Raw genomic sequence first — 17,370 nt, forward strand, 5'->3', positions numbered from 1 at the left:
CACATACATCCCAAAGGACAGCTCACCATCCATAAAAATGTCCAACCTCTACATTATCCTCATTCATGCAGAGATTGAAGAAATAACACAGTCTCACTATTTTCATGGCCAATGAAGTATTTTGGCATCACCACAGCACCTGAACTGCAGCTAGGGACAAGCAGCAAGGGCTGTCTCAGGCTGGGAGAAGGACAGGCAGCCTGGGCTGGAGTTTGGGGATGGCTGCCAGACAGCCCCTGTGCCCTTCTGAACACACTGGTTTGCACACACTGGTTTGCAATGCCAGTACAGCAGCAGACTTTGCTAGATAGTTATTTTCTGCTCTGCTATTAAATTACCACTTTAAAACAGTAACAGTATTTTACCTCTACATGCCATTTTTAAACCCACCTTCTTAAATCATATTTTATATTTTATATCTGTCTGTATTAAAAGTAATACCTGAAAATGCTTAGGATGTAAAACTTGAGTGCACAACTAGCTCTAGCAAGCAGTCTCTGGGGAGACCAACACTTTGGTATGAAAATATACTCTTTTATTTTTTCCCCATTATTTAACAGTTTCCATTTACTCTTACCTGTTCTGACATATTTTCATCCCTTAACAGAATTTTTCAATGTCAGGAATTATTTTGTGTCACCTGCCATGTTTTCTAAGCTTTCCAAACAGTGCATATGCAGGTGTGTTACCTTTCTGCACAGTTCCATGATGACTGGATGGGCAAACACAAGGACTACAGCTCCAAGCAGTAGTAAATGACATCAGGCCTTCCATAAAGCCTGGCACACAACCACAGCTAATTTGTGCTCACATCCAGGCACAGGGCACAGGCTAAAACATGGCCAACACCAAAAGGAGGGCAGACTGCCTTTCTCAGCACTATTGCCTTCACTTCCTAGGCACTGTAAGCTGGCAATTCTATGCACACCCTTGCAGGGGGTTCTTTAAATTTTGAAATCCAACAGATGTGCTTATACGAAGGTACACCCAAATTCTCAAAATTCTCTACACGTGAATATCAGTATGGACATTTGTATCACACAGCAAAAGAAAGCCTGTATCAAGCAGGCCACCTCAAACTGCTTTTTAGCATGAGGAAACATGTATCTTAAAACATTTCCTCTCTGATAGAAAAAGTATTTTAAATTCAAACATTCCAGAAAGAAAAATATATACTAATGTTATTATCCTTCACTTGACCCCAGCCTTTTTAAACATCACTGCTACCACAACTTCTTCAATAGGCTGTGATACAAACTGTCAAACTCATGGGCAGTGAGGCACTTCCAGAAAACACTGAAATAGACAATGCAGACTGCTAATTCAGGAACAAAACACCATTTATTCAAGGTTTGGTTTGACCCTAGTCTTATTTTCCTGATAAAATAAACCTAAAAATCATTCTTAAGACAGAATGAAGATTCTCTCCATCTCAAAACACTCAAAGAAACTCTTCAAAAGAAAAGGATCATATTGGCTGTCATGCTTCTGGCAATTTTTGAAGTCTCTGAAGCAAGTTGTCATCCATCAGATGCCCTTAAATCTATAAAAAAAACTTTCATCCAATTATTGTAGGAAGGTTCCTTGCAATTTTTCCCCAAAAGCTATCATGTGGCATTTGTCTTGGACCACATCTATCCTGAAGAGGCTATCATTATTATAAAAAAAAAAAGAATTATTTTAGGGTTCCTAAAACCAGTAGACTCTCGGAAGATGTTGAGCCACAATACTTAAACTTCTTCAGAATACATGAAAGATGACAGAAGTCCCCAAACGTCAAAGGATATGCAAAAGGCACATGCAATATTCAAACATTTACATCAATGCCTCTAACACTACTGGCTGCAGGTGCCCCCCAGAGCAGCAAGTCAAGCCCCACCACCCCTTCATGCAGTTTCACTCAACTTACAGCCTGCTCACCCTGTGCCCACAGGACAGAGCTGGCAGGAGCAAGCCAGAGGCCAGAACTGCTCTAGCAGACTTCACACCCCTGCCAGTTTGAGGAGGAGAATCTGACAGAAAAGATTCCTCAAGATTTACATCCTATTTTAAAGTAACCTTATGATTCCAAATAAGTTTGTTATAAAAAGACAGTTCCCTGTTTAATTTTTCTCTTTTTGTAACAACCTTGGTACAGAATACTGTATGTACTTTTTACGTAATGTAATGTTCTAACCTAAATTAGATCAGGGATTACAATAAAAACTCAACTATATCACATAACACAGAATGAAAGTGTTACTATTTTCTTTTGATATACCAGGAAAACCTTATTTCAGATCTTTTGAAAATATGCTTAAACTTCAAAAAGTTTAGAAGAAACACACAACAAATCAACAAAAAACTTCTCAAAAAAATAAAAATTCTAAGAAAGCAGAGCTGTTTGTTGCAATGCTATGAAAACAGGATGCATTTTGTTTTTCAGCTAGCCAATGCTAACTGAATGCTTATTTTTCAAACAATTTATGTCTATAAAAATTTTCTAAATTTTATGACATGCTACTGCAGAAGAAGGAAACTTCCAAAAAGCTAAAAAGCTGTTAAGTTTCCATTCTGACTTTTATTTAATAGTACATATGCATATAAAATCTTTTTTTTTTAAATAAATTGGTAGGCAGCATAGCTAAGAAAAAACATGTTAAGTGAACAAAAGATGGATTACTCTTGACTAGACTTTCCATTTTGGTGAAAAATCAGAACTCTGATCACAAGCAAATTTCTCTGTGGTTTGCTGATTACTAACATTAGTAATGTTCTCTGAATCATTTAAATCATCTGTTTCTTCACAATGTGTTTTCAGTTACTTGTTTTCAATTTTCAATACAACATTGCTGATGATATTACAATATCCCTTCCTCCTAGGAGAGGCAGTTAGACCCTGTCTGCATTCCACAGGAACACAGCCTTGCTCTCGGTGCAGCTCCATCTGCCCTTCTCCCCCCCATGGCCAGCCCAGCTTACCCACCTACTCACTCCATCAAGACATGAAAACTGGTGGCAGATGATACTGATTTATGAATTCAAACTGCATTTAAATACAGGTAGTATTTTCCCTTACCAAAGATTTCCAAAAAGTTCTTTCTTCTCAAAAAAACCTGAATATTTCAGCCTAGTTTCGTGGAAGTATTTCTATGTAGTGCTTGTATAATTCAGAATTAATGCACTTCCATATAATTACAGATGCTCCGAAACAAAGAACATTATTTGTTCACCAAGGCAAAGTTTAAAACAGAAAAAAAAAAGTAACTTAACAGTGATTATATGCCTGAGATTTGAAATTGCTTTGTACTAACTTAACAAATTTCAGCAAATTTAAGGTTTCAACTTAAAACAATTCTCCTATAGCTGCAGTGGTTTTAGAGATATTTGACTTGATCTTTCCAGTCAAAAAGCTCTCAGTTCTCTGAGACTGTGAACAAATTATTGTTTCTCATATTTTCACTGCTCTAATACAATAAATTAACAACATTCTAGTAAATAGCACCACTGGTGTACAAAATCCTGTTAACCAGCATCACCCTGCTGTTACACAGCAAGAAAACAAAAGTGGGAAGGGAAAAAAACTCAAATCAGCAAACATGCAGAGGCATTCTGGGAAAAAAAATCCACAAACAGAAAGAGATGAGAGAAAAGCTTGACTTGATGTTTTTAGCTGACAAAAGCAGCAGGGAGGGAATTTGGATGTTGCTTATGGGAACCAGATGAAGGGACTCTTCCTATGACTGCAGCACACAAGCTGGAACCGCTGGTGTTCTGCACCAAGCTGGTGTTCTGCACCAAGCTGTCCATACCGTGCAGCTGAGGGCACCTTCCAGTGCCTGCCAGCCCTGCTTCCCAGAGTCACTTCCTGAGAAGCCCATGCATGTCCCCTCTCCCAAATCTGGCCCCACGTGCTCACAGCACGAGGACAGCCGAACACAAGGAAGCTGCCCAGCCTGCCCAGCCAGGGCCAAGAGCAGGGCACACAGGAAAGGAGCCTGTGGCCATCAGCTCATCCCCCTGCTCAGGGAATCCACTCACATCCACGGGGCACCAGTGTGGGAAGCACAGGGGACACATCCACACACCACTTGGATACAGCATTCTCCTGGACTCCACTGGCTCCCTTAATTCACTGACCAGCAAGCTGCACCTTTCCACCCACAGCAAGACTAGGAAAAACTGCAAAATTCTTGCCCAAAATGCTGGCTGGTTAGGAGAATCAGAATTATGATGTAAATTACCCTTAGAAGTGTCTAGTCCATCATATTATTCAATGACAATGCTCAAATGAGGTAGTCAAAATACCTTAGCATGGCAACGTTACACTAACCATATAAGAGGAAAATGAAAATTTAATAACACCTAACACTTTATTTTAAAATAGGGGGCTTCATTAAAAGCAAATTATTAAATAATTCAGAATGGTTTTATCTTCTCACAGTAACTGAAACCCTGCTGAGGTTAAGTGAGCAAGACAACTGAAGAGCTGAGTAGCCAAATGAGCTGGCAGAAGCTTTGCTCTGCTAGGCCTATTCACACTGCACCTCCCAGCCCCAACAATGGCTAAAGCAAGTCAACAATGACACTGCAATACTTCTCCATAAGGGAAAAATATATATGCAATGACCCCCCCCCCCCCCCCCCAAATATTTACTTAAGAGTGCAACTGCATCCACTAGTACTCAAAACCACTCATGGTGGATCCATACAGAGAGAGGGAAAATTAAATTTAAACAAGCATATGAGTGCTGTTGTTTTATTTCAGTGTGGGACAAATCAACTAGAAGGAAACAATCTATATCCTCACAAGAAGATTGTGAATTTGAAAATGATCAATTAACTCATACACTAAATTATTCACTCTAAATGGCACAGTCACCTTAACATGAGTCTGCAAAAGTAATCAATACAAAAGAGAGAAAGATGTTTATTTTTGTTTTCTATAAATATATACTGATTAGTTAAGGTTCAGACCAAGCCATCTTTATTCACACTGAGCAGAACTTGACTGCAATTCATAGAACTTGAATCACACAGTATGACTAAATAGAAGAACTACAGCCTTGGAAAAAATACAGAAGTACTTTAAAAGGTCACTTTTGTTCTCTCTCCCTACTTGCTTACATATACATTTTAGGAGAAATGACAACAGGAAAACACGTGAAAGGATGAGAGCATGAATTAATAATTAGCCAGTTAGCAGCTTGGAATTATGCTGGAATAATAAAATGGAAATATCTTAACAAAGGAAATGTTGTTAATGACTTATCAGTTTAAAAATAATCATATTCTTATTAAAGGCACTCTATGGGAAGAGACTAAATGAGAGCTGTATTTTTAATGCTGTTTTGCATGGTCTTTAGCTTGCATTTATATTCTTTTCATATCCCATCCCCAAAGGATTATTGTTGGAACAGTGCTGTAGTCATTATCTGACAGTAAACTACTTTTGACTTTATTTCTACCTAAATGTCTAACTTGGATTATCCTTCAGGAGGGCAAGTTACTAGACCTGTGTGCGAGAATGTGAAAGTTGAATTTATGCTCCTGTCTCAGGGCTTCAGGGCCAAGGAGGAGAGGTGACTGCTGAAGGGAGCCTTTAATGCTCCAGGACTAGTATGCAGCCACAGAGATTTTATCAGAGTTTCAGCAGACCCAGTAAGTCCTGCACACAAAAACGGAACTACACAGCAGTCATATTCCTTCCAAAAACAAAGCACTTGAATACGAAAATCAGCAATAAAGTAGCTTAGTTAGAGCCTCATTTCTTCAAATGGGAACTATGCCTCACCTGACTTCAGTATATAGAAATTCTGAAGAGATGTTATGACTTTCCTAAGGTTATGGGGCCTACTGCATATTCAATTAACATACAAAAACCACTAACTTCACCCACTTGGTTGAATTGTCCACAAAAACCACATTTTGTTCAACACAATGTAATTTGAGAAGGGGACAGCAGATTTTTCACAAATTTCTACAGCACTGAATATCTGTTTTAATACAAGGAGAACAACTTTAAGAAATCATGGCCAAGTCACATGCAAATTCTTCCCATTCACTGTGAAATGGGAAGATACGTAAATAAAAGAAAAACACAGCAATAACAGAGGAACAGAACATCACAGATTAGGTATTTCCAACACAGAAAGCCATTCAGTAGATATCTGTACAGTCATTAGTACAGTAGGGTCAAACTCAGAAAAACGTGGTTTGCTTGTGGGTTTTATTTTAAACCGTGCAAACAAAAACTATTCTGTTCACGTCAAAACGTGTTCACATGGAACAAAACATCTCCTGCAGTCCAGATCACTTCACTGCAAGGCTTTTTTCTCTGTTCCAATATCATCATGTGCCATTAATTTGCTAGTTGAAAAAAAAGAAACCCTGAAGCCTAACATGTATTTTTATCTACTTGTTAAAAAAAGTACAAGAAAAGCTCTCCATAATGGTGAAGGGAGGAGGAATGGAGGGGGTGGGAGACAAGAACAGGACACAAAAAACCACCTTTTCCAAAGATTGTTCTAGGCAAAAGGGACATGTCATGTTAAACAGTAGTCAATAGCTGTATACAACCAGTAAACAAATTCAGCTCTATGAAAAAAGAACTACATCACCATTTAGTGGTTGCAATTTAGATTATTCTAGCGTGTAATACTTTAATTGTATAAAACAAAGCTGATGTCACAAACACAAAAGAACTTCTTGCAAAGCAAGCACCACAAGTAATTTTTATGCTGCCACTGATGGCTGACAAGTGATGAGCACTTTGTTCGAATTCATATACTTATGCATCTAAGGCAACAGGTGGCTTATAAAAAGAAAACACTAAGAGCTTTTTAACTCTTCATTATCAAAATTTTTATAATAAGTTTTATCATAATGACTAAACAATCTCTGCAAGTTAAAGCTCAACATACTAACTACAAAGATGAACCATGGCTCAGGGAAAATGATCTATTATTTTGCTAAAAGCAGAAACTGAGGTAAGGTTCTGGATTCCACTGACTTGAGCTCTGCCTACACTCACAACATTTTGTAATTGCACAAAGCACTCAATATTTAAATAGTAGCCTAAGATATATGAATTAAATCACTTTAAGACAAAAAAAATTATATTTTCTTGCTGACTTTCTTTTCTATATCCATCTCAAACAATAGCTGAATGTTGTGGTACCCTTGGAAGGAAATTTCTGGAAGTGTATTTTCAAGTCTTAAAACCAACTGAAAGTGATGCATTTCAGTTGCTTAATGTAGTTTTGGGCCAAGAGTGGCATTACAGAAAACATGTGTTTTTTTCCTAAATATTGCACAGTCCAATGAACAGTTTTGTTTTCTTTACACACACAGAGTTATTAAAAAAAATTAATTAAAGCAGCTATGCTGCACAGAATGAAGGAACATACTTCATTTACATTAGCATTTAAGTGCAAAGAACTTCAAAGCAAAATAAAAGACACCATAAACACAGAGATAATTCAGATTAAAAAAACAGAACTAAAATAAAATAACCTAGAGCAGTATTTGCTGATTTTGTTACATTTTTTAAAAACCGGAAAGTAAGTTGAGAAGACAAAAATGCAGTAAGAATACCAAAACAATCTTTATATTCTGCCTTGTAATTAAGCTATGAAATAATCATCTGCTTATGATTAAAACATTTTAGTGTTTGCTGGTTTGGATAGATTAAGCTCACATACAACATATTAGACTCTTTCCTCTGCATGGCAGTTTCATCATGCTGTCCCTAACAATTTAAAAACATGATATCAATATTTCTTATCTTGTACACTACACACACAATTTCTATGGGGATATTCATTGGATTAATTTTTCTGCTTTTTGACACTTCAGAGAACCAAACCCAGAGTCTTAAACTACCCAACTTTTGGATTCCCTCTGCTTCTTTACATATTTTGTCTGAAAGCAAGCAACCCTTCTTGGATTGCATTGCATATCCAATGGTAACACACATTCCTGTACTTCTACACTTCCCCCCATTTGCAACTCTCTCACACTCAACTTCCCATTCCTATAGCTATTAAGCTTTGAGATAGTAGCTTTCACATCAAATTACCAAAGCTGGATGCATAAAAATATGCAGGAAGTGTCAAGGAACTGTTACCTCAGTAACAGCCATCTAGGCTAGTACTGAAATGCAAACCTATGCTCAAACATATTTTGAAAGTTTAACTAATAAAGCGAGTTTGAGGTACAGAAGCTTCTGCCATCATGCATATAAGGAGAAAAACCAATATGATGGAGGGTGGAATGAAGAAGGCAGAGAGAAGGAAGAAGGGATGTTACTTGATTTTGTAAAGAAAGTCTTTTAAACTAACTTTAAAGAAAACAAATTAATCATGTATTACTTAAATAAACAGAAATTTAATTACATTCCAAATGAAAAACACTGATGTTCTGAAGAATCTTCTTGCTATTTTATCAACAACAGATGAAGCTTCACTTTAACTGCAGAACCTAAAAGAAGTACCAAAAGAAGCATTTCTGAGGTATTTTGCAAAAATGAATAAATGTTTGGCTTGGTATTTTGCTAATTGTCTCCAGGCACAGAGGTTCCAGGGTATTGTTTGAGGCTAGAGACCCCCTGGCATCAAAACTAAAGCAACAGTTTCCAAAGGAGCTCTTGCAACTACTGCTGATAAACATCCAGCATTTAAATCCAGCCCATTGCTAATTCTGTTTTCCACAGAAGATACCAGGATAAAAATTAATCTTGAAATACACTAAAAATTAGCTGGGAGAAGCTGTGTGAAGCAAATACAAGAGTGACAAGTTCCAAACAGAGAACAAAGCAGGCCATAAGAATTTCTGCTGAGATGCCATTGATAACTGACCAATATATAACCCATTGTGAACCCGAGCAGAAAAGCAAAACTTCATCTTCACCCAAACTGAAGCTGGACTTCATCAGAACAGAAGAGAAAGTCTGGAAAGCATATTGAAAACATACCAACTATCTTTGTTGAAGGCTTCCCAAAAGAAGTCAGCAGATTTCCACATCAATACTTCAGTATTACAAGAGCACAAAGGCACATCTGCAACCAAACCCTGCATCTCAATAACATCTCAGCATAAATACCAGTCATAAGAAAGTCAGATTTCTTCAGACTCCAGTGGACAACATGCAAGGTTTGAAAGAAAACGTCCCTACATCTTGTAAACTTAGAAGAAAACGAAAAAGAAAAAAAAGGATGCAACTGGCATATTTCCTATGGCTGCCTTTTTACAAACATTTTTCATCTTACCAATCTCAGCTTAATGCTTCCTCAGCTAGAACAGCATGACTGTTTGCTGTATTACATATTGAATCTGATTAGAGAAATTACCCATTTTTAAAATAACCCAGCAAGAAGAATATGGTCATTTTTAAGACCCAAACCCCCTTTTACTACATGGTTTCAAAATCAGTTCCAACAGCACAGAAGAAAGTGGCAGCATATCCACGAGAAAAGGTGTTACAGTATGGAGCCGCTTCAGCTCGCAGAAGACCTTCCCATCCAGGGTACAAGTCTGGCACAATGTATGACTTGGAAAGAGACAAACACCTACTTTTCTGAAAGTGGCATTTTGGCTGTTGTAGAAACCAGGCAGCTCCCATAAATAGCAATTCTGGAAGGAAACTGAACCAGAGCTTTTTCTGTCCGTTTATTGAACAGTCTCATAAACTCTCATAGGCAAAGACAAAGGAACTCTAAACTGACAACCCAAGGATCCCAGACAAATTTGCTTGACACAGAACAAAAAGGAGGTATATATTAATTAAATCTTATAACAGCATATCTTAACTAACCCAGAGCTTTGTTTAGTTTGTACAGTAGGTAAGTAACTTACAGCCAGAGTAAGAAACCCAAAGCCAGGTTCCTCCTGGTCTTCATTGGCAGTAGTTAGTCCACTGTCCAGTACACAGCATGTAGATATGTAAACTGGTCCTTGTCTATTCTAATACTGAAGGCACGTTAGCCTTGGAAATTATCACCTCAGCTCATCTGGTATTGACTCACTTGCATATTCAACTCCAAAGCAAGGAGGGAGAGTGACAAAAGCCCCCAAGAAGCAACAGCAAACTGCTGCCATTCACAAATACAGGGCAGCCCATGCCCTCAGCTGTGTCAGAAGCAGAGCCATCTGCGACTCAATTGAGAAACAGAAGTGCTTCAAGGAATCTCCCCAATTAAAAGTTTTCATTAAAACCCTGCATTTTTAAAAAAACCAACATTTTCTCAAAAGCAACTTTCTGAAAGGGATGCTACGATATTCTCAGTTTACAGACTACTCACCTTTCTGACACAATCAGGCAGCTAATTAAAGTGAAAACACTTAACCACTTATCTTTTTGCAAAGAACTGTTACTTTACCTTTTCTGAGGTAGCCTTTCTCTGACCAAGAGAAAACAGGCAAACATTTCATATTAGAAACAGAAATATTAGGAAAAAACCCAAATCCATCTGCTGTACTTTTCTCTTCAAGCTTTCCAGTCGATAAAAGAGCAAAATAAAAAATTTAATAAATTATTAAACTATCACTGTTTTTAAGGAGTCAGGATCCTCTACACCATCAGCAAAGACACCCACTCAAACAGGTAAACATGTATTTCACAGTCACCTGAACACCCAAACTCCATCACACATTGACAATTTCTCTGAAGTATTACAGAGGAAAAACTCATCTGCATTGCCTAAATAGCAATTACACACTCCCAAATCACACACACAGAACTGTAAGAAAAGTAGTCGTAGGTCAAATAATAGCAATGACTCAGTAAAGATAGCCTGCCTGGTCTTTATTCTCGGGGGAGGGAGGGTTTACTGGTCAAGTACTTTATGACTCACAGTACAGTATATTAGAAATTTTCTATGTATTCTTTAGAATGGAGAGATTGCCCTTGTAGCTCAGTAGGTAGCTCTCCTGTTTCTGGCCTGCGAGGTCATAGCTTTAAGTCCCTGCTGAGGAAACTTAACAAGTTCCATCTATAAATAGAATGGCATTAGATGCTGCTACTCTAGGAAGGGTGGTGGCCTTAGACAGGAAATTTTGTTTTCATCTGTTCTGATACAAAAAAGAAGCTGGACATGAAGAGGCATAGGATATTAAGCTAAAGATGAATGATAAAGTGGGTTCCAAAATCCACTGTCACTTCAATCAGCATGATACTAACAAATCTAGCATTATCAAGCTATGATAAAGGCTAGACAAGAACAGCAATTTTCCTTCTCAATGAGAATAAGTAATTAAATAAAATTACAGACTTTACAATATTTGAGACTGAAACCTCCTAGGTACAATACAATCAAAATTCAATTTGTGACATCAAGAGGCAACCTCAACATAAAACAAATTTTGGACTGTTTGATTAATAACATAATGTTTGAACATTCATAGCTCTCTATATCTGAAGAAGTAAAGTACATCCTTGAGAGATATTTAATTATAATCGATTGATATGATACATATAAATTTTTGCTCCAAATATTCATATATTTGGGGAGGCTTGTTCAGCTCTCAGAACAACTACTTGTGAGAAATTTCCAAATTAAACCTATTTTAACACTTAGCTGAGTTTATTTGTGCTTTACTGTGTAACCACCTAGTCTTAGAGGAACACAGATTAAAGCTCAGGTATCAGTTTCATTTAGTCTGGCAATGTATTTTACTGTTCAATAAAGACAAAGAATAACTCACTACAGTGATGACAATTTTCCAGCACCTGTTCTACAATCTGCACCCACATGCCCAGGAAAACAAATTCACTCCTCTGCTGGAGACAAAGCTGCAAACAGAATACTGTGAACAGCTCTGAAGTACAAACCCACAAATTTTGTTCATGTACACACACCGAAAGAAAAGAAACACCAGCAATGTAACAGGATATTAGGGTGATTTTATAATGTGATTTCCTGCATCTCAAACACACTAACATTATGTTCAAGGATGACAACAGATCTTGCAACGTTCTTCTGCAATTTTTCAGTGTAAGAGGTTACTGCCCTTCCTAACTATCTTCTTGCCTAAGTGAAAAATCTGATTAGTTAATAGTTTTCCATAGCCAGCCAAATTAAGCTAGTTGATCCTGCACTGGCACTGATCTATCAAACAGGATGCTGGTGTACAAAACGTCTCCCTCTCTCTTGCAGGTGTAGGTTTTAAAGTAGTACTAACTGAAACTGCATGAGAGAAGATTTACAAGAATCCCATCCTGGTCCTTTAATTCCACTATCAACATTTTGGACAATAATGTAGTAGTACCCAAAGCACACACAAGGCTCTTGTCTGCTCTCCAGATCCTTGTACAAACAACTGCTTTTAAGCATCAGCCTTCATCCCAAGTCTCTTTCCATGTTCTTGTACTGAAATTTTCAAATTGCAACATGCAACGCAAAACCAGTCTTGCAAATATAAATTATTTCAATTTTAGGGATGATTTTGCTAAAAGGAATAGAGGAATGCCATTTTCATAACTCTGTGATTAGAAAAATTTCTCATGTCAAGTCTTTTTTCAAAATCAAAACACTGTACAATACTTAACCAAAAAAAAATCCCAAACAAAAAAATCTACAAAGAAAAAAACCCACAAGCACTAGATTAACACACAGACACAACTGCCAGTTTAATTTGAAAGCTTTCCCAATTTCTGGTTTTAATATGGAGAAAGTTACTGAAAGCCAATGAAAGTTTAGCTGAACTATGAGCTTTTGCAAATATTTTATTAAACTTTAATTCAGTTGCTCTAAAAATAAATAAGAAAATTTCAATGGGAACTATCATCTACTCAATAGCATAGCATCTCATAGCATCTTGATAGTGTAACACTAACAAGTTTGATACGTGCAGACTATTTTTAAACTTTGGTAGCTTAGCAGTGAACGATTAGTATTTGTAAACAGGCAATGATTTTTTAACAGGTGTCAATTGCACTTAGTAATATAAAACAAAATCAAAGCATCTTCAAAAAATGGAACCAAAATATGTTAAAGAAAATACCACTTTAAGACAGATATGTTAACATCATTTCAAGGTGAATTTTGACACATTACAAAGACAAAAAAACAGCTTCAGCTATTAGAAGTGACAGAGTCAAGCTACAGCTGCATAAACTGAGCCACTGTGATTCCAAAAGCACAGAACACACATGCTGAAAAGATGAGCTGTAAGCCATACTTTGTTCACTGAAATGTTAGTGCAGTGGAGTGTGGCCAAGTGATATCCTCACAAGCCTCCTCTCAGTAGCAGCCAGATTCCAGGAGCAGCAATCAGCAAGTAAGGTTTCTTTTTAGGGAACATGGGGGGAAAATTCATCATGCCTCAAGCATATAAAAGCTATAGATGATTGGCATCTTCATATAGAAAATACACACATTTTTATAGGAAGTCGAAAAAATCAGCAAAAAAAGAGGATATATATCTTATTCAGTTAAATAACTTTATCATCATTTTGATTTTTGTGGGCAAATCAAAACACTAGCAGTATTACTAAAGGTCACCATTAAGCTTCATGATGGTAAAAAAATAAAGTTAAGTCAACTTGATTTTAAATGCTGAGCAAAAATCAGCAAAAATATTGTCAAGCCCAGTTTTGATTAGTGCTTTTTTCAAGTAAGAATAAACTACGCTCAGCTGAAATGATTCATAGCTATCAAAGCTTTAAGTAATGACAAATAGCTTTAGAAGTTACCTAAAACCCTGAAGGAGGCAGACCAGGGGGTGGACTAAACACTTCCAGTTTTAGCAAACATAAAACTGGAGTAAAAGCAATTAAAGCTTTCTAGGAACCCACTTGCATTGGTCACACCAGTCACTTCCGTAGGACCGCAGGGGATGTTTACCCAGCTTCACAGCTCTTTCACTCCTATCACAAAGAACAAGATTTCACGGATTATCAGTTACCAAACTCTCCATCCTGCTGCTAAAGGGCAGCTGGACTCCTCTGCTGTGAAGTCAGAGCACTTCCAGAGGAGCAGAGCAGGAGCTTCCCAGCCCTAGGAGCCAGCACTGCTCCAGCAGCTCACAGGATCCTCTCTGCAGGACTGGCACACCAGGGGATGCCAAAGGTGAGCTCTCAGGTTCTTCCACAAAACCCAATGTTGCCTGCCCTACTTTAAACATTAGGCATCCAACTCTACTGGTTTTTTATTAATTGAAAAGGAGCACTTGATAGCAAAGTACTTTTACAGACAGGCTTCCTCTCATTTTCTGTACCTTTGAAGAGAAAGACTGGATTTCATTAAAGAAACTAAAAATAAGAGAAAAATGAGGAACATATTTTCTAGAAAACTAGGACTGCAGAATATCAGTGGGAAGAGAAATTCAAAAACATGAAGAGCTCTGGCTATTTAACACCCAGTACGTTCAAAATTTGACAGAGATGTAGCAGTGACTAAATACTGATATCTACCATTTTCCCCACTGAAGCATTGTTTAAGCATAATTTGTAAATTTACACTTGTAACAAAATTGCCATTTACAGTTCCCCATACAAAGAAAGTAATTTTCTACAAGTACTTGTGACCGATCTGCCATAAAAGTTGAAAGGTGGTTAAAGCCATTAAACTGGGGAAGAAATGCTATGATAGCCTTCAAACAGCCTGCCTTCTGTCACCACACAAAACACTGCTGCTTCAGTCAAAACTGCAGTACACCTGAACCATGGAGAACAGAACTGTCAGAAATGTTCCAAACTAAACCGTGAAACGGGGCAGATGAACAAAGCTGTTCCTTAAAGCATGTGTCAGGTCACTGTGGGACTGCAAACACCACTACCCAGGACAGACAACCATTGCAAAATTAAATCCCCCATTCACTCAGCCAGCAAGTAAGTAAGCAAGTATATCTGAGGTTTTCAGAACTGGGTGACCAAAAGTAAATCATACCCCTACCCCTAAGAAACTGGGATAACATCTGAAATTTTTCTTTTTAAGCATATGGAAACCAACTGGTTTAGTAGAAATATCAGTAAAGCATTTTCATTTTGTGCACTTTTACAGAAAAAAAAAATCTACAGAAAGTATCAAAACCCAAGAACGGATTGCTCTATTCTGCAGGGGAAAACTTAATTCTCTTGTTTGCTGAGCTAGGAGAATCTACTTTGTACTGTCAGTAATCATGTATAAAAATACAGTGGTGCTCAACACAATTTACCTTTCCTTTTACTTGTCCTGTTACCCTAGCATGTGTGGCTGCCATGTGTTGCCTGTTTCTTTGCATACAATAAATATACCTTAGACACATAAACAATGTTTTTATTGATTTAATGAAAACCATGTATCTCAAGAAAACTAACAGTCAAACAAGGATATGGAAATTTGAAAGCTGAAAATTCACAGCCATTTCAAGATGGGGGTATTGTCTCTTTTTAAGTGAAGGAAAGAAAGTAGGGAATTAGCTAGGTGGAAACAGAATTTCTCCTCAGCTTTATGCCATGTAAGAGCTCACCTGTGTACCTTAGGGTGGATCAACTGACAGGCAACTGCGTTCTTCAAAAAACATCTCAAAACACAAAGAAGTAACAAGAGTGTATTCTGTTATGGCAGCTAAAAAAACAACAAATACACCTTCTGTCCTAAAGAAAACACAGTTTAACACATCTTCAATAAATAAAGAAAACAGGATCAAACCCTTCAGCCTAGAACTATAAAATACCTTTGCTGAGCTACCCAAAGTTTGTGTCACCATACTCAACTCCATTCCTATCAAGCTACTTTCTTATCTATTGTTACCTTAATTAACACAACTTGGTTAATTCTCAAACTGCTTTCTGCAAAATTACCAACTGAACCAAGCTAAGTCAGAGCCTAACAAGCCTCTCTTCAATATACTCAGGCATGCAGAGCTTGAAGTCTACAGCACAAATCCACAATGGCCTGCTTCTGACTTCCTGCCTGGCACCCATCAATAAGAAAAAGACCAGTTCTCTGAAGGACTCTGCTTCCCATGCTGGCCATTACCACAGGCAGTAGTAGTGTGTACCACAACAGCACAAAGACAGGGAGCAACACTTTCAGTGCTCAAAGGTGAAAATGTGTTCCAGATCAAATCAAAATGAAACCAAACACTAAATTTTTCATGCTTTGAAAACGCACAATCCCCAGATCACTTCCTGTTACAGCTCTTCCTACCAACATTTTATAATTCTTCTCTTCACCTTCAACAACACCTCCTTTCCAGCTTGCTGCATACAAGTCTCACCTTCCAGTCCCCTGCCTATTACCCCTGAACAGGAGCAGCCTGCCTGGGTTCTTCTGGAGTCACTTTCTATCATGACTGCAGAGATTCAGCGTTCAGTGTCCACCCACCAGGCTGAAAACTGATAGGTGGTTTCAGGGCACTGGTTGCCAAAGATACACAATTCATCAGGAACTTGGACCAAACCCTGGTAAAAGGCAACAAAGAAACTTCATCCTCTCCAGATCTGAAAAGTTTAAAGATTTACAAAAACAGCAGATTTCTACTTCCATTTCTGTCTTTTATTAACACATTCCATTTTTCCTTCTTCGCGAAATTAGACAAACTGACACGCACTGCCAGCAAAAGAAAATGACACATCATTACTGCAGATTTCCAAAAACCCAGTTTCTTTTTAAGTCTTCAGTACAAGGCTAATGAAGAAAGGCATACCTGTTACATAGCAGAGGATGAGGATCGTCTTGGCTGGAAAAACCTGATGGCTTTGAATTGAATGGCAGAAGCTGAATTGTAATAGATACTTGCTCCATATTTATTAATTACAGTACAACAATGCTGTCCTTAAGCTAGAGAAAACAGGTAAGTAAGTTTACATACGCATCAGATGAAAGATCCCATCACAGGCGTTAATGTGAGACAAGAAGGAATTTCCTAAGCCTTGTCCAGTGTGGGCTCCTTTCACAAGGCCAGCAATATCCACCACATTCAGAAATGCTGGAATTTTGCTGAAATATAAATGTTAGAAGTTTCATTACTAAAGCATATTAGCCAACATTTTTGGCACAGAAATAAATTCAGAACATGAAAATCCAACACTTCTTTGCTGGAACAAGTTAAACATCACAGTGTGGAATGTACAAGACAAAATTCTCCCCATCCCATGTAAAATATCCATTCTCTAAGTTCTCTGTAAATATTTATGTAAAATCAAGTAAACTAGTTTTGAAGTGTGGAATCATACAGACAACTACACAATAATCAAGCAGGCCTGGAAGGCTGAGGCATAAATATGTTGTGTATAATGCACAGTTTTCCCAGGACCAAAGGGATAGGACACAAAGGGCCATTGCACTCTGCTATTGCACTCTTCCAAGGTTACCATTTAGTTCAGCAGGTTATGCAACTTTCTCAGAAGAGCACCTTTTTTTTTAATACAGTGCTGATTAAAATTAGTAGTGACCAGGGTAATGC

At 37.7% G+C, this 17,370-nt stretch overlaps 1 protein-coding gene across 1 annotated transcript in view; it reads right to left on the reverse strand.

Annotated features, from left to right (window-relative positions):
• The window catches only part of OLA1 (Obg like ATPase 1), a 93,005-nt gene that overhangs the window by 65,039 nt on the left and 10,596 nt on the right, over positions 1 to 17,370 (reverse strand). The window contains exon 4 of the mRNA XM_059853133.1: positions 16,777 to 16,904. Coding sequence (XP_059709116.1) covers positions 16,777 to 16,904 — 128 coding nt within the window. The remainder of the gene's footprint in view (positions 1 to 16,776; positions 16,905 to 17,370) is intronic.

This window comes from Haemorhous mexicanus, chromosome 8 (assembly GCF_027477595.1).
Source record: "Haemorhous mexicanus isolate bHaeMex1 chromosome 8, bHaeMex1.pri, whole genome shotgun sequence".
In the NCBI taxonomy this organism is placed as follows: Eukaryota; Metazoa; Chordata; class Aves; order Passeriformes; family Fringillidae; genus Haemorhous; species Haemorhous mexicanus.